This window comes from Bufo bufo, chromosome 4 (genome assembly GCF_905171765.1).
Source record: "Bufo bufo chromosome 4, aBufBuf1.1, whole genome shotgun sequence".
In the NCBI taxonomy this organism is placed as follows: Eukaryota; Metazoa; Chordata; class Amphibia; order Anura; family Bufonidae; genus Bufo; species Bufo bufo.
Genome location: NC_053392.1, coordinates 553,359,024 through 553,378,166, shown reverse-complemented (window position 1 = coordinate 553,378,166; position 19,143 = coordinate 553,359,024). Strand labels below are relative to the sequence as shown.

The following is a 19,143-nucleotide window of genomic DNA, read 5'->3' as shown; positions in this document are numbered from 1 at the left end:
TTTGTTACCTGCTTGCTGTCGACATCGCGGCAGGGAGCAGTGTAATAACAAGCCGTCCCATTCACTTCTATGGGACGGCTCTGCAGTATACACTTGAATAGGAAGGAGCTGTCCCGTAGAAGTGAATGGGATGGCTTGCAATTACACCCGCTCACCGCTGCGATGTCGACTGCGAGCAATGAATAATGAAGGGAAGGATGCGCTTGCATGGAGCGCGGCCTTTTCTTCAACCAGCCGATCGATGGGGGTTCCGGGTGTTGGACCCTTGCTGATCTGATATTGATGACCTATCTTGAGTATAGGTCAACAATGTTAAAATCCCAGAAAACCCCATTAATTCTCTACATAGTTAAAGGGAACATGTCAGTATGAAAATGCAGTGTAAGCTACAGGCAGTATGTTATAGAGCAGGAGGAGCTGAGCAGATTGATATAGAGTTTGTGGGAAAAGATTCAGTAAAACTTGTATTTTATACATCTAAATTCCTTCCCATTCAGGGCTTTGAAGTCCAGGAGGCGGTCCTATCAGTGATTGACAGCCTTCCCTCCATGACTGTGTATGCAGAGATAGCTGTCAATCACTGATAGGACCGCCTCCTGGACTTCAAAGCCCAGAATGGGCAGGAATTTAGATGTATAAAATACAAGTTTTACTGAACTTTTTTTTTTCCTTATAACTATATATTAGTCTGCTCAGCTCCTTCTGCTCTATAACCTGCTGTCAGCACCTCTAACATCAGGTTCAACGCGACAGGTTCCCTTTTTAAAGGAGTTTCTGATCTTGACTATTCTTTCTTAGTAAGATCCAGTTTCTAGCAATCATTGGGGAAAGTTGTAGCCTCTTATTTCTCTCCAGTAGCCACCGATTTTATGTATTCACACGTCTTTACAGGGCATATGCTGTAGAAAATAATGTAATTCTACGGCTACCTCATCCAGGCACTACTAGGGGGAACTGAGTAATGTACTAAAAATGTAGTGCTGATGGGAGCTGTATAAATCTGTTTTCAGTAAGCCTCCATTGGTGCTGGCTGCAGACCGCCATGTCTGCTGATGAATATTCATTATGGGCTCTGCCCTCGTAGAATAAAGGGAGTCTTAAAAGAGGCGGTCTGAGAAAATTAAAAATCCCTACAATCTCTTAAAGTGGTTTTTCAGGCCTTCTATATTGATGACCTATCCTCAAGAGAGCGGGGTCTGCCTCCTGGAACCCCCGCCAATGTTGGGAGAGGCTGCTGTGCTCCTGTGTGTGCCGTGGCCGTCAGTACAGCTTACCAAGCGCAGTGCTGTCCATTGGATAACGTCTGTCCTTCGTTTTAACCGAGGAACGTTACGTTACAGGCCTAGGAAGAGGCCGTGACACTTGCCGGGAGGCCGTGACAGAGCGGCAGTGCCGGGAGTCGGACCCTCACCAATCCGATATTAATGACCTAATCAGAGGACAAGCAATCAATATCAAAGACAGTGATTGGCTGCCGCAGTCCAGTGCCGTATCTAGTCACACCGCTACTGCTATTTGAAAATAAACAGCAGTGGGAGTACTGGAGGAGCACCGCAGAGAATGCTGCTGGAGAAACAGTTTTTATTTATTTTTGCATTTTAAGACAGGGGTTTTGTGAGATTTTTAATGATCTTGGACAACCCCTTTAACTGTAATACTACATGAGTAGTACTGCTGACATGGAGTTCAGATCACTACTTTATGTTCCTACTCCACTGCAAAGCTCAAAGGACTCATCATGAGTTCATTCTCACAAGGTCCTCTCCATTACATGTGTGTGGCCCCTCAGTCCTGGCAATGTACATACTTTGACAACAAAAAAAAGTAACCCACCAAGGAGTTGTTGGAATTGAATGAAACTTTGTGTGTGAATGTAATCATGAGATATGTGAGGGATTACAATATTAGAGCAAAAGGAGAAATTTATTGGGGAAAACTGTACAATGTAAGGAGGCTGTAGGACCCTGTAGGACCACCTCTAGCCTGGATGTAAGATGAGATACGGTTAAACATGGAGGCATACAGGTTCTGTATGGTGTCCTGCGGCACATTTGTCCAGAGATGTTACAGCTGGACCTGTAGATCCTGCACACTCGTAGGTCACTGAAGCTGGCGTCCCAGCTGGTCCTATAAATGCTCGACTGGTGACCGGGCAGCCAAGGAAGTGCTGTAATCTGGTGGAGACATTCCTGGGAAACCCTTGCTGTGTGTGGCCGAGCATTATCCTGCTGAAAGATGCCAGTTAGAAGCCCTGCCGTGACACTGGCATTTCTATCTGAGTGCGTTAGTTTTTTTGAGTGTATTACAGCAGCGCTTTACAGCAGCGGAGTATAAACCTAAAGTAGTGATCTGAACTCTGTGTCAGCAGTACCATATCATGTACAGCAGGGGGCGGAAGTATACACATATATAATAGTCTTCTGGAGTCCGTGTTGGCATCACTACTTATGTGGTACTGCAGTTAATAGTGCTTAAAGGGGTTTTCCGAGATTTTTATACCAGAGCATAGGTCATCAGTATCTGATCAGTGGGTGTCCAACACCCGTGACCCATTTTGATCAGCTGTTTGAGAAGGCACCGGTGCTCCTGTGAGCACTGCGGCCTTCTCACAGCTCACCAAGCACAGCGCTGTACATTGTATAGTGGTTGTGCTTGGTATCTCGCTGCGCGTCTTTGCAGTGAATGTGCACAATACGAAGCACGTACAGCCCCATGCTCGGTAAGCTGCGAGAAGACCAGGGCGCTCACATGAGCGTCGGTGCCTTCTCAAACAGCTGATCTACATGGGGCCCCGGGTGTCAGATCTCCACCGATCAGATACTGATGACCCATCCTAAGGATAGGTCATCAGTATAAAAATGTTCGGAAAACCCCCTTTAAGGGGTTTGTATCTTGAACTGATACTGATTGCATCCCAATAATTGGTGACCGATACACTTTAAAGGGGTTCTCTCACTTCAGCAAATGGCATTTATGATGTAGACAGAGTTAATACAAGACACTTACTAATGTATTGTGATTGTCCATATTGCCTCCTTTGCTGGCTGGATTCATTTTTCACATTACACACTGCTTGTTTGCATGGTTACGACCACCCTGCAGTCCATCAGTGGTGGCCGTGCTTGCACACTGTAGGAAAAATCACCAGCCTATATGTGGTCCTACGGTTCCAGCCAGCGCTTCTTCCTATAGTGTTCAAGCACGGCCACCGCTGCTGGATTGCAGGGTGGTTGTAACCATGGAAACGAGCAGTGTATAATGTGATGGAAAAATGAATCAGGCCAGCAAAGGAGGAAATATGGACAATCACAATACATTAGTAAGTGCCTTGTATTAACCTTCTCTACATGATAAATGCCACTTACTGAAGTGAGAGAACCCCTTTAAATCTGCGGCAGTATGAAGTGGAGAAGGGGATTTCAAGCTCTTGGGATGTTTTTGTTATTTAGCTCTTTGTTTTGTTTGGTATAACTCGGGTTGTGTTTTATCACTTTCCTCACAGGAAACCTAGAAGGGACGAGAACCTCAGTGAAGAGGCCGCGAAGGTCATCGCCAGCCTCCCTGACCTATCCTTCATGCATGCTAAGGTGTTGATGTTCCCAGTCTCTTTAACACCTCTAACAAGTTGTCAAGATAAGGTTGACTGATGACACAAAAACTAAGGAGAAAGAAAAAATATATCAAAGAATCCAAAATGCATTGGATGTTTTATATCCAAACTTTTTGAAGAGGACGAACGTGTTCTTGCTTTTTTTTTATAGAATCACTTGGGCTGATTTGTCGGTAAGCAGCACTATAAAGGGTATATACACTCGGATGTATATTTCAACACTGAATACTTCATTTATATGAAAAATCTTCAAAATAGTTTGTATATAAAGGCAAGAGGAAATGTTTTTTTTTTCTTTTCTTTGATGTGCTGGGTACATACACTGGTGGATCCTTTCTTACAAAAAATCCAAAACAGACAAGAGTGAACATGCAAAACCTTCACTGCCTGTGAGCCTGTCGTGGTGACTTCTTGTTTTCTTCCGCTCCCGGTTGTATTGAAGTTGTTGTACTGTTACATCTCAATGTTCAGTGTTGTTTCTTTTGTGTGTTAACTTGAAGTAAGATGGAGCTGAATCTGGCTTTAGGAGCATTAAACCCTGTAGGTCTTTTAGGTGTCCTCTTCTGTAAAGAAATTAGGCAGGGTTCACATCTGCGGCATGCTGAGATGGCACATATGCCAGGTGTCAGCTGGACCAAAGATCGTTGCTTGCAACTGACTTTGTCCAGCCCAAACCCAGTCCATGGGGATGCAGCAGTACCCAGTTAGTTGTGTCCGGCTATGCCTGACGTGGTGAGCTATGGCAGCCCGATCCTTATCCAGATCAGATTCCAGAACGGCTGCCTTACAAAGTCTTCTCCCTGGTTTACTAATTCGTTTGGTTTCTGGGTAAGCTGGGTGACAACCAGTATGGCTGCCATTATTGGTCCCACTGAGGCTATCCCAGACCCCTAAATGGAAAACGTGCCTGGGTATATAGTGATGCTACCAAATTGTTCTATAACAAGGCAGGTTTTCTTAGATTTTCTCTGATAGGACCTACACCTTGTATAGTTCTCATTAGGACCATTGATATGGAGATGTGAATGGAGCCAAGGAGGCCATGCCCCCATCACATAAAATGGGCATGGCCTTCCTGGTTTGACTCTGGTCTCTTCAGGCTATCTCACACACACACTGGATGAACTAAGTAATTCAGCTCGAGAACACGAACAAAAGCGGCGCATACGTACAATACAGATGACAATGGGCACAGAGAGCGGCACATTGTCCCAAAGATCCACATTTACAACAATGCTGCTCTCCCAATCCATTGTATTTACACCCGTGTCCAGTATTGTATGGTGCACATGTATTTATCCTGATCGGTCTCCTCCTAGTGCGACATCTTCTCCTACTCTGCCAAAATGAGACTTCAAGAACACTTTGATGGGGCTGCGTGAAACTTCTTGAGGAGTGGAAGGAGCAACCAGAGGGCGATTCCCTCCTCCTACCTTGACTTCAGTTCAGGCGGAGGATTTCTATCTGTAGAAAAGACTGCTGTACTATATTAAAAAACATTGCCACGTTATCGCCCATCCCTAGTGACTGCCTCAAATAGAGGTCATCACTGAAGTGCTCCAGAAGTAGGTATGTAGGCAGCTCCCCTGATATGTTTTAGGAAGGTTTCACACAGCGGTTTTAGCAAAAACTCTGTTTTTTCCCCCAACAGGCATACACCATTGCCAGATGAGATGACTGTGAGGCAATAGAAACTTTCGAAACGCACTACAAGTATTTTTCTTGTTTTTTTGGGGCATTTTTTGAGTACCTGCATTTTAATCAAAATGCATTACGTTTTTTTTTGCCTGTAGACTTATTTATAAGGGAACAAAATTGTCAAAAATGTGCGACAACAAAGTTTTTTTTTTTTATTCAAATATTTTTGACGTGCTGCTTTAATGCGTTTTACCAGTCCTGTAAAAAAGCCTATGGTAAAACACGACGTTTAACACACCTACGGAATATGTCAGCGCTATAGAAGTGCGTAAAATAAATAATAAATGTAACAAAACAACCGTATTTTTGGTCCACTTCCATTCTGCTATTTTGTGGACAGCACACACATATCCTCCATGTGCTGACTGCATCCGTGCGGCCGTTCCACAAGCTAGAGAACACGTCCTATTCTTGCCCATTTGCAGACAAGAATAGGCATTTCTACAATAGGGCCTATTCATATTTTGCGGATCCGCCATTTACGGCACAAAAAATATATATGCGCCTGTGCATGAGGACGGAGTCCGCAAAACTTGGATCTGCAAAAAAAAAAGATGACATCTGTGTGACGTCCATGTTGCTTTCTTCTTCTTTTTTTTTGCGGATCCATTGTAACAATGCCTGTCCTTGTCCACAAAACGGACAAATAAAGGACATGCTCTATTTTTATTTATTTTTGCAGAATGGACATGCGGATATACGGACATGGAATGCACACGGAGTCATTTCCGTTTTTTTTTAAGCCCTATTGAAATAAATGGTTCTGCATATGGACCTGTAAAAAAAAAAACGGAAATGGAAGAAAAATATGTTCGTGTGCATGAGGCCTAAGGCTGCTTTCACACAGTGTCTGGTCAGTGATGTCTATCGGTGATCGTGTAGCCTCCACACCTGGTTTTGGCTCACAATCACTGATGGAAATCACTGACCAAACACTGACTGTGTGAAATTGACAACTGGACATTACCATTCCCCTTTTCGGTCGAGTGCATCCTTACCCAGTCTGTGTAAGGACGCTCCTCACTGACAATCGATTCAGTTTCCTGGAGGAATAACAGAGGAACAGCACTAAGCAGCACTTTTTGATGGAGAATATACATACCTATTTCGGGTGAACTTAGCAGGTCCTTAGCAGAGGAGGACACCTCAAGGACTTTACTTCACAGGGGATCTTTTTGGTGGTGATGCTCTTTCATCCATTTCCTGCCAGATGCATTTTTGGCATAAAGTTTGAAATGTTTGACAGGACAGGGTTTTACTACAACACAAAACCATCCACTTATAAGCATCCGTCTGTCTGTCCTGCTCCGTTTTGTTTGTGTGTTTAAAAATACGATTGCAGATTTCTGGGGCATAATCGGCTTGATTTGGGTTAAGAAGGACCAAACTAATATGAATGTGTTGATGATTACTGTTCTTATTTAGTTTTATTTGTGTCTGTTGTTGTACCACTATCCTTCTGATTTGCACAGTGTAAAAATAAAAAAAGGCATAATCATAGGTTGCTATGGTTTAGGCTGTACATACATTGAAGACTTTGGGATGTAAATTTATGGGAAATTCCTATGGAAAAAAAAACAAAAACAAATTTGATCTGTAGCAGCAAGGTCCAAGTGCATGCCCAAGTTCTTTTGAAATGTAAGCGTGTACATTTTCTTTTAACTTACACAGAAATAAAAAAAAAATTCAAAATTGTTGTCTTTTACTTGTAAAGTTAATAAACAAAATGTCCAGCTCACCATGTATCCTTTATCCTTCGTGCACGGAACGAACCAGGTAAGTTCTCAAGATGTAAAAAGCAGAGAAAAGTTCCAGCACTATTGAAGATTCTGTTGCTTTGTTGCTCCGACTAAGACCGGTATAGTTCGAAACGCGTCAATGTGCGGGGGGGTGTGAAATGGTGTCCACATGATGTAATTTGTTACCGAAAATAAAGACAAAGCAACAGAATCTTCAATAGTGCTGGAACTTTTTTCTGCTGTCTTTTACTTAGTCAGTAGAATACATGTTCGGGACACTTTCCATGATGCAAAAAATTCTAAGAGCACCATAGAGTAAATCTACGTGCCACTCAGCGCCCCCTATAAGCTGGTTGCCAGTTTTTCTGAAACACAGGTTCAATATTCTTCCTTGAAAGTAGTTCATGCTACTAAAAAATCAGGGGTGTTCCGGGTTACATTTAGGTTATCCCCTATTCACAGTTTACGGGATAACTTATTAGATTGGTGGAGATCCCACTGCTGGTACCCCCACCGATTACAAGGACGGGACCCCCTGAAAAGAATGGTGCAGCTGGCCGGGCATGCACATGGCCATTTCATTCACTTCTAATGTGAGTTCCAGAGAGAGCCTATGGAATCCCTATGGAAATGAATGGAGCAGCAGCACGCATGCCCGACCAGCTACTCCATTCATTGCAAGGCCCCAGTTCTTGTGATTGGTGGGGGTCCCAGCGATAGGACTCCCACCGATCTAATAGTTGTCCCCTATTTTGTCAATAGAGGATAACTTAATCCAATCAGAATACCCCTTTAAGTAGGCAAACTGATTTTAGTATGGTTAAAGATGCTAGTCCATCTTAGCTGGACTATACCCTGACCAGACAGAGCAGCCCATAGGTCCTCCTCCAAAACGGCTCTGACCTGTTGAGGTGTGGACTGTACATTTATGGAATATTCATGGAACGTTCAAATTACAAGTTCTGTGAGTAGCAGGTTTTCCAGCACATCCCACAGAGGATCGATCAAACTGAGATGCGGGGTATTAGGCCTCTTTCACACGGGCGTTGCGGATGACGTGCGGGAAAAGATGCGGGTGCGTTGCGGGAAAATGCACGATTTTTCCCCGCGAGTGCAAAGCGTTTAAATGCGTTTTGCACGCGCGTGAGAAAAATCGGCATGTGGTACCCAGACCCGAACCCGGACTTCTTCACTGAAGTTCGAGTTTGGGTTAGGTATTCTGTAGATTTTATTATTTTCCCTTATAACATGGTTATAAGGGAATAATATAATAGCATTCTTAATACAGAATGCTAAGTAAATGAGGGATGGAGGGGGTTAAAAAATTATAATTAAACTCACCTCAGCCACTTGTTCGTACTGCCCGAATTCTCTTTGATGACCTGGGAGAAAAGGACTTTTGATGATGTCACTGCGCTCATCACATGATCCATCACCATGGTGATGGACCATGTGATGAGCGCAGTGACGTCACCAAAGGTCCTTTTCCTCCCAGGTCATGAAAGAAGTGCGAACAAGTGGCTGAGGTGAGTTTATTTTTTAACCCCTCCATCCCTAATCTACCATGTTATAAGGGAAAATAATAATGATCGGGTCCCCATCCCGATCGTCACCTAGCAACCATGAGTGAAAATCGCACCGCATCCGCACTTGCTTGCGGATGCTTGCGATTTTCACGCAGCCCCATTTACTTCTATGGGGCCTGCGTTGCGTGAAAAACGCACAATATAGAACATGCTGCGATTTTCAAGCAACGCACAAGTGATGAGTGAAAATCACCGCTCGTGTGCACAGCCCCATAGAAATGAATGGGTCCGGATTCAGTGCGGGTGCAATGCGTTCACCTCACACACTGCACCCGCGCGGAAAACTCGCCCGTGTGAAAGAGGCCTTAGGAGGCAAAGTCACCACTTTGTTTATAAAGCCATTCCTAAGGAATTTTTGCTAAAATTTCAGTGTGGCAAGGCACAGTATCCTACTGAAAAAGGTTTTGTTGCTTTACAACCTGGAATTAAAATTCTATTTAATGTCGAATCTATGTAATGAACCTGAGAAACGAGTCCAAATTGTTGAATGAGGGAGGCGGAGGGGAAATGCTCTTTCAGCCCCAGGTGATTTTTCTGGTCTCTAGGCCAGATACAAGATGAGATACGGTTGGACATAGAGGCATACAGGTTCTGTATGATATCCTGTGGCACTGTTTGCCTGCAGATGTGGCAGCTCGGCCTCAAGGGTTACTGAAGATGGTGTCCCAGCTGGTCCTATAAATGCTCGACTGGCGCTGTAATCTGGTGGAGACATTACTTGGAAACCATTGCTCAGTGTGTGGACGAGCATTATCCTGCTGAAAGATGCCATGAGAGGCAACACATATTCTGAGCTGTTAGTGTCCCTCGTTTCACTACTAGGGGTGACCGACTGTCGTATGTGATGGCTCCCCAGATCTTCACACCAGTAGCTGGAGCAGTGTGTCGCTCCACAGCAAAGGCAGGACTGAAGCACTCACCACCAGGCCTCCATACTGAAACCCAACAGTCAAGGAATCCCAAATAGAACCTGGACTCATGGCTAAAGAAAATACGGTTCAAGTCCATAGAAGTCCAGGTTTCCCATTCATGACTCCACTGCAAGCAAAGGTGATAATGGCAGGACATGTAATAGGCGCTGTGACACCAAATTTCCTTCTGCTAAGTGCTTGGAAATGGTTCAGGTTGGGCTGTGTAATGAAGGTGCCACCTCTGTCTGGATGGTGGACAGCTAAGGCTACTTTCACACCTGCGTTCAAAGCGGGTCCGTCTGGTATCTGCACAGACGGATCCGCTCCTATAATGCAAACGCTTAGATCCGTTCAGAACGGATCCGTTTGCATTACCATGAACAAAAAAAAATATATATATTTTTTTTCATTTTTTTTTTTCATGATAATGCAAACGGATCCGTTTTGACTTTACATTGAAAGTCAATGGGGGACGGATCCGTTTGAAAATTAAGCCATATTTTGTCAACTTCAAACGGATCCGTTTGCCTCCGCACGGCCAGGCGGACACCCGAACGCTGCAAGCAGCGTTCAGGTGTCCGCCTGCTGAGCGGAGCGGAGGACAAACGGTGCCAGACTGATGCATTCTGAGCGGATCCGCATCCACTCAGAATGCATTAGGGCTGGACGGATCCGTTCGGGGCCGCTTGTGAGAGCCTTCAAACGGAGCTCACAAGCGGAGCCCCGAACGCTAGTGTGAAAGTAGCCTAAACTGTGGGAGCTGCCTGTGCTTGTCAGTGGATCAAACAATCCTCTCTACTGGTGGTCTGTCTGGGCCATCCAGAGCCTTTTTACTGCTTGTGCATGCCCTACACCACTGCTCCTAACACCTCCTAGATCAGAGCGGCGTAGACAGTGCGAAATTTGTTGAAACAACCGTCCTGCTTCTCTCAGTATGCTCTTTCTCAGTCTGTCAACTGGACAAAATATCTTTGAGTGCGTCTTAGGCCTCTTTCACACGGGTGCCGTTCCGTGGGCATTCCGCATCACGGATGCGGACCCATTCACTTGAATGGGTCCGCAAATCCGGAGATGCGGAACGGAAGCATGAAACGGAACCCTACGGAAGCATTTTGCGGGCCGCAGCACGACCACGGGGGGGCACACACGCCCGTGTGAATGAGGCCTTAGAGGCATGTCTAGCAGCTAATGATCTTTCACAAGAGGTACACTACCCAAAAGTACCATCTGAGAACCTGGTTATAAGAAAGCAGGGAAGCACTTTTGCGCCCTCTTGTGGCAAGATCCAGTGTCTAATCAGACCACATTCATTTACATATCTTCCTAACGGCAGATAACTACATGCTGAACTTTGCAGCGATCTGACATTTCTATATAGGTGTGTTACTTTATTGTCAATGAGGGTATGTCTGAAGTCATTCCATGTTGTTGTTAACATGAAGATTGCTTTTACAGCCAGTAGGGGGCACTGCTTGTTTTATTCATGACAGATGTGCTTACAAATTCCACAGGCTGAATCTCAATGGACAAAAATAGAAAGGAGTCCTAATGATTTCTCATTGGAGCCTATTAATATTATGTTTTTAGCAAAATGTTAAATTGTATGATTATGTAGAGGCAGCACCATCATTATTTGTGGAAGTCATAATCGTGGGGCACAAGTGTTCTTCATGTTCATATTCCTTCCAGTATTTTTTTTTTTCTCTTACTTTATTGTACATTTCTTTCATTTTGTTATATATCTCCCCTGACATCATGGCTAACTAGAAGTTGTAAAACACCAGTAGCCACATAGTTAACCTATTGAAGAATAAACTTAAAGGGAATCTCGAGATTTGAGATGTAAAGCTTAGTTACAATGAGAACCATATGTGCCCACATTTCTTATTAGACGTTGTGCATGAATTGGGTCACCTCCAGCAGGTGTTGGCTATGGCTATCGGGACATTTTGGGTTGTTTATATCCAGCGCACTTCTAGGCGAGGTATATAGAAATCTTTTTATAATGTACTCCGTGCAAACGTGGTCTACGAGATCTGGGCTCAGGCACTGAATTAATTCTCAACACAGCGTCTAATAAAAATGTGAGAACATCTGGTGCTCATTTCAACCAGTTTTATTTGTCGAAAACCCAGTAGACATTTGTAGAGGCACAGAGTGTTTGCAAGAGACTTCTATAATTATTACCTGTAAGGCTGAGTTCACACGGGCGAGTATTCCGCTCGGGTGTAACCGTGCAATGCGGGAGGTGAACGCATTGCACCCGCACTGAATCTGGACCCATTCATTTCTATGGGGCTGTGCACATGAGCTGTGATTTTCATGCATCACTTGTGCGTTGCGTGAAAATCGCAGCATGCTCTATATTGTGCATTTTCCACACAACGCAGGCCCCATAGAAGTGAATGGGGCTGCGGGAAAATCGCAAGCATCCGCAAGCAAGTGCGGATGCGGTGCGATTTTCACGCACGGTTGCTAGGAGAAGATCGGGATGGGGACCCGATCATTATTATTTTCCCTTATAACATGGTTATAAGGGAAAATAATAGCATTCTGAATACAGAATGCATAGTAAAATAGCGCTGGAGGGGTTAAAAAAAATAAAATCACTCCGGTCATCACATGATCCATCACCATGGTAAAATATCATGTGACGGACCATGTGATGACCGGGATGACCGGAGTGACGTCACCACAGGTCCTTTTCCTGCACACAGCTAAGATGAAGACCGAAGAGAAGCCGGTCTGCGCGAGCAAGTGGATTAAGGTGAGTTAAATAATTATTTATTTTTTTAACCCCATCAGCGCTATTGTACTATGCATTCTGTATTCAGAATGCTATTATTTTCCCTTATAACCATGTTATAAGTTAAAATAATACAATCTACAGAACACTGATCCCAAGCCCGAACTTCTGTGAAGAAGTTCGGATTTGGGTACCAAACATGCGCGATTTTTCTCACGCGAGTGCAAAACGCATTACAATGTTTTGCACTCGCGCGGAAAAATCGTGCATGTTCCCGCAACGCACCTGCACCTTTTCCCGCACCGCCCGTGTGAACTCAGCCTAAGGGTTTCTTTTACACAGCTTTAGTCCTGGCATTTTTGAGGGGCAAGAAAAAAAGCTTTGAAAAGCACCTGACTTGATAACATAAGGGTACTTTCACACTTGCGTTAAACTTTTCCGGTATTGAGTTCCGTCCTAGGGGATCAATACCGGAAAAAAAACTGATCAGTTTTATCCTAATGCATTCTGAATGGAGAGCAATCCGTTCAGTATGCATCAGGATGTCTTCAGTTCAGTCACCGTACGGTTTTTGGACAGAGAAAATACAGCAGCATGCTACGGTATTTTCTCCGTCCAAAATTCCGGAACACTTGCGCATTATTTTCCATTAAAATGCATTAATGTCGGCCCCAAGTATTCCGGAAAAACGGATCCGGTTTTGCGGTCTGCACATGAAAAAGATAAATACCGGATCCGTTTTTCTGAATAACAACCAGAGAAACTGATCCGGTATTGCAATGCATTTGCATACAGATTGCCAGATCCGGCAGGCAGTTCCGGCGATGGAACTGCCTGCCGGAATCCAACAACGCAAGTGTGAAAGTACCCTTAGATATTTTTGCCCATGTAGTGTGTTTTTAGCACCTGGTGTTTTTGTTTTTTATTGAATAAAGTATACGCCCCCTGTAACGCCGCTTCCTCCGTAGAGCTGTATGGGAAAACTGCATTGATAAACAAAATTCCATCAAATATGCCAACATACATTGCATATGCGTTTTTTTAAGCAGAAAAAAATGGGGGTCTATTGGACAATGCAGAGGCAACAGGGGGAACGATGTCAGAGTATGTTGACAAATTTAAAAATATATATATCTTTGACACAAAAAATTAAAGGTTGAAAAAAGTCACTTCAAAGACCTGTTTGTGCAATGTTTAGTATTTTCCATAGACTTCCATGCAATGCCTAAAAATGCAACAAAAAAGCCATAAAAAAAGCACCGAAAACCTCAAAAGCCCCCAAAAAAGGCAAAAAAACCTTGTGTATGACACCAACCTTAAGGAGTCATATGTAATCACGATGTGGTTTTAAAGAAATGCAGCGCACACACGTGGAGCACAAAGCTGTTTATAAAAAAAATCGGCTAAAAATGCTATAAAACGCATGTGGCATGGATAAAACGTGAGCGCTTTTTATGGCTTTTTATGAGCAAAAATTATATGTGTAGCCACCCCAAAAGTGATAAGGCTTTTTTCACACTGGCGTTAGGCTTGTCCGGCAGGGGAACAGCCTGCCGGATCGGTACTAACGTTTGTACAGTGCGGTGCGCTGCCGTAAGTCCGCCCTAGCCCCATTCACTATAATGGGGATGGGTCGGACATCGGGGCACAGCACGGCAAACGGGCCGAGAGGCAGCCGGACAAAAACCGCAGCGTGCAGTTTTAGAATTTAAAACATAACTTTCTCTGGTGGAAAAATATAATCGCTGTGGCTGGTTCGGTGTCCAGCGGCAGGGAAAGAAAAGCCAAAGCAGTTGTGCCCTAGATGTCACCAGATGCAATTCCCACCTTAGTTTGGAAACGATGGCAGGAGATGCTGTATCAGATGGCACCCAAAGCTCCTGTACTAGTGGCTTCAATCATATGAGGCAACTGGTCAGCATGTCCTGAGGCTGCAGCTTCTGCATATTATGGCGGTAGATGCAGCTTGTGCTGGAAGAATTCCCACTTCTATCGATCTCGCTCACAGGTGGCATGCCTAAGCTCACTAGAAAGGCAGGAATGTTAATAGAGCTAGGGCAGGGATGGCCAACCTGAGGCCCTCCAGATGTTGCAAAACTACAACTCCCATCATGCCCGGACAGTCTACAGCTATCAGCCTACAGCAGGGCATGGTGGGAGTTGTAGTTTTACAACAGCTGGAGAGCCGCAGGTTGGCCATGCCTGAGCTAGGGGCTAGGTAGATTAGTAGAGGGGAATTTGTGTGGAGATCTCACCAACCTAAACGAACGTGTGCCGGCCGGGCCCGTATTAAAGGGGTTCTGCAGTTTGTTTTAACTGATGATCTATCCTCTGGATAGATCATCAGCATCTGATCGGCGGGGGTCCGACCCCCGGGACCCCCGCCGATCAGCTGTTTGAGAAGGCAGCAGCGCCGCGGCCTTCTCACTGTTTACCGCCGGCCCAGTGACGTCGCGACTAGTATCAACTGGCCTGGGCGCGGCTAAGCTCTGTTCACTTGAATGGAGCTTAGCTCTGCCCACGCTAGTTGATACTAGTCGTGACGTCAGTGGGCCGTAAAGTAAACCGTGAGAAGGCCGTGCCGCTGCCTTTCTTAAACAGCTGATCGGTGGGGGTTCCGGGGGTCGGACCCCCGCCGATCAGATGCTGATGATCTACAGTTAAAACAGACTGCAGATCCCCTTTAAGTTGAATGGGTCTGCATCCGTCTGCGAAAACCACACATTACGGTCCCCAATGCACGGAACGGCCAGCACACGTGAGCACTAAGGCTTCATTCACACAGTGTTCGGTCAGTAATTTCAGTTTACCAGCCCAAACCAGGTGCGTCTGTAAACACAGAACAGGCGCAGATCTTTCCCTTCTACCTTATGTCTGTGGAGGCTCCGCTCCTGGTTTAGGCTCCCAATCACTGACGTGTGAATAATGCCCAACACCCGAGCAGCAGTGCCCATGGCTAACACGGACAGAGCTCCTCTGCGCCACGTGGTCGTCTGTGAGGAGGGAGGGGAGACTGATGGAAGCCGTGTGATTCTGCTGAATGAACAGCTGGTAACAAGCAGAAGATAATGAGCTGCTCCGATCTCACAGGACAATAAAACGACATTTTCTTAGCATCTACCATTTTAGCATTTTCATAGCGTAACTTGACCCCTGGTGCAGGATTTTAAATTCACAGCACGCCGATTTATGCAGCAGATTCCAGTCTATGCAATACAGAGCAAAATCTGCGTGTGACACAGATTTGTCATGGATTTTACTGCAGCAAAATCTGTAGTTTGTTTTCTTTTTTTACTTAAAGGGTCACCAACTTTTCAAAAAGCTTTTGACATGTCATGGAGACCTTTAGGCTGGGTTCACACTTGAGCGTTTTACAGCGCGTTCAAACGCGCTGTAAAACGCTCAACACATGAAAACCAATGCTTCCCTATGGCCCTGGTTCTCACTTGAGCGTTTTACAGCGCTGGAAAACGCGCTGTAAAACGCCCTACGCTCAAACAAGTACTTGAGCTTCTTTGGGGCGTTTTGACGCGCGTTTGTGGCCATAGGACATTGCAGTCAATCACACAAACGCGCGTCAAACGCGCGTTTACTATTGCAAAAAACGTGCGTCAAAAACGCGCGTTAAACGCGCATATCAAAGACGCTCAGGTCTGAACCCAGCCTTAGGTGAGATTTGTGGGGGTCTGAGAGCGCTGAGACACCTACGATCCCTGGAACGAGGTGAGAGAAGCATCTGCATACTGCGCTCTCTCTCACACTAGGCCTGCGCTTCTCTGCCGGCGTTCTAGGGATTGGTGGGGGTCTCATCGCTCAGACCTCTACTGATCTAAACTTTTGATATCTCTCTGACATATCAAAAGCTTTTTTTAAATGTAGCGACCCTTTAAAGGACATCCCGTTTGGATTAGGGATTGACCGATATAGATTTTTTAGAGCAGATACCGATAATCTGTGAATTTACAGGCCGATAGCTGATAATTTATACCAATATTTTATATCTCATAATATATATATTATATTAGTTGGTAGTCACTGAGGAAATTTGCATTTGGCACTAGTATACTATAAATGTAAATTATAAATGAATAAAGCCCTTAGTTGGTAGTCAATTTATAATTTACATTTATACTATACTAGTGCCAAATGCCAATTTTCACACCATCCCCCCCTCCTCACTGACTTTATTAACCCCTATCAGACCTCAGATCAGCCCTTTATTAACCCCTATCAGACCTCAGATCAGACCTTTATTAACCCCTATCAGACCTCAGATCAGACCTTTATTAACCCCTATCAAACCTCAGATGAATAAAATAAAAAACTCCTCACTTCTCCTGCGCCGGGGCTCCTCTTCATCTCCGGGTCCGCCGTCTCGCTCCCCTGTGTTCTCCGGCCCGCACTGCACTGTCACCTGACAGCGTGCAGCGTCAGGTCATAATGGAAGCGCTCACTAGTATTCGCTTTATAAGCATTATCGGTAAATCGGCAAGGTTAGATGCCGATACCGATAATGTACAAAATCCTGAATATCGGCCGATAATATCGGTACTTCCGATAATCGGTCGATCCCTAGTTTGGATGCCCTTAGTTTTTCACACTGGAGGGAATTTATAAAGCACTTCACAAATCGCAGAATAGGGCTTTGTGACTTTTTGCAATATTTGGTATTTTTACACCACACATTACAGTTTTGAAAAATTGGTGGGAAAGTGGCTGTTTGTCGCCTATCAACTCCGACCTTTTAAAAAGTCCCCAAATTTGTCGCAATCTTTCTACACTATCCCGTTCACTGGAGTAAGTGGAGTAACATCTTAATACAGAAGGGTAACTCTTAAAGATGTACCGAATTAGTTAAGCATTGTGTGACATTTGATGAATATGGCACAAATTACAGAAACGCAGACTCGTATGCCGTGGTGCAGATTTTACACCTCCAGCAAGTCAATTTATAATGCAGATTTTCATTGTGCATTTAACCCTTAGGGCTCATGCACACGGCCGTAGCTGTTTTTGCAGACCCGTAAAACACAGATACAACGTTGTGTGTGTTACGTATTTTGCGGAACGGAATGTCCAGCCCATAATAGAACAGTCCTATCCTTGTCCATAATGCGGACAAGAATAGGGCATGTTCTATATTTTTGTGGATGCCACGGAACAGATATACGGATGCGGACAGCACGCCCTTGCGCTATCAGAATGTTTATTCCGCGGCCCCGCAAAAAAATGGATTGTGTTCTATTCTTCTCTGTTAACCAGACAAGGACAGGACAGTCCTCAAATGCTGGGATTTTGTCACAGAAGCAGCATTCGGTAATACCCCTGTCACACATAGCATATTACACTGACTTGATACGCTTGTGTGATATTAGCTTTAGGGCTCATGCACACGAATGTATTTTCTTTCCGTGTCCGTTCAGTTGTTTTTTTTTGCGGACCGTAAGCGGGACCATTCATTTTAATGGGTCTGCAAAAAAATAAAAAATACAGAAGTTACTCTGTGTGCATTCTGTTTCCGTATGTCTGTTCCGCAAAAAAATAGAACATGTCCTATTATTGTCTGCATTACGGACAAGGATAGGACTGTTCTATTAGGGGCCAGCTGTTCCGTTCTGCAAAATACAGAATGCACACAGATGTCATCCGTTTTTTTTTTTGCAGATTTCATCCTCCACCCCAAATCTGCAGTATTTGTGTACTAAAATTTGCACTAAAATCCAGGCAGATACATTGAGGATTTTTTTGCCACCCATGGCCGTACCTTAAAGGGGTTGTCCCATGAAAAATATTCTACATTTTTCAATCCAGCACCTGGATCTGAATACTTTTGTAATTGCATGTAATTACAAATTTAGTATAGCCACTGAGTTATTCAATAAAATGTATCTGTATAGCGCCACCTGCTGTTTGTTTTTTTACTTATTTTGACCTGCTCACTGAGATGACCGCACATGCTCAGTTTCATCCTTCAGAAAAAGCCCATCATACACAGTTTGTTTCTTCCCGTTTTCTCCTTATTTCTCCTCCTTTCCTAAGTCTCTGAACCGACGAGCAATGGTAATTATACTTCTCGCACCTTCAAAGAAAATACAAACATAGTGCAGACCCGCATATATATCGGTTCCAAAAACTTTATTTCACTTACAAGATCACAGTCTTTATCATCGTATAAGGCTAGTTTCACACTAGCGGCAGGGGAGTCCGGCAGGCTGTTCCGGTGGGTGAACAGCCTGTCGGATCCATCCTGCCGCTAGTTCACGTGTGCCCCCGGACTGCCGCTCCGTCTCCATTGACTATAATAGGGGTGGAGTTCCCACTGCATGTCGTACTTTTAGTCCGGCTGTCTCTCGCCGTGCGCTGTCGTAACTCCGCCCCCATTATAGTCAATGGGGACAGAGCGGCAGTCTGGGGGCACACGTGAACTAGCGGCAGGACGGATCCGACAGGCTGTTCACCCACCGGAACAGCCTGCCGGACTCCCCTGCCGCTAGTGTGAAAGTACCCTACGACATAAAACAATGCCCAACCCGGGTTTCGCTCCTGCTTCGTGTGGGGCATTATGGTTTCACTTTCAAACTAGGGCGGTATTTATCCCCACGTCACTTCCTTTTTTATTTAAATTAACCTTATTAAAAATATTCATTTCTACTCCCATCTCTGGGATTTGCCCTTAAAGGGCTCCAATAATAAAATTATTCATACAATTAAAAAAATCATAAATACATTCAAACAATCTAAAAAACACATTTCACAATAATCTTTTACATATTCAACCAGTATCCATAAATGAGGGGTATGTTGTGCAGCGCTTCTGATATTCAGCTTTTACATTAGTTAACGTATTCATTTT

At 44.5% G+C, this 19,143-nt stretch overlaps 1 protein-coding gene across 3 annotated transcripts in view; it reads left to right on the top strand.

Annotated features, from left to right (window-relative positions):
* Nucleotides 1-19,143, top strand: part of AFTPH (aftiphilin) — a 98,355-nt gene that overhangs the window by 63,258 nt on the left and 15,954 nt on the right. For 2 of the 3 annotated variants that reach the window (XM_040430112.1, XM_040430114.1), the window contains one exon: nt 3,503-5,917. In XM_040430112.1, coding sequence (XP_040286046.1) covers nt 3,503-3,647 — 145 coding nt within the window. In that variant the 3' untranslated portion in view covers nt 3,648-5,917. Of the gene's footprint in view, nt 1-3,502; nt 5,918-19,143 lie in introns of those variants that run through there. The other variant, XR_005778515.1, reaches the window with a different exon arrangement.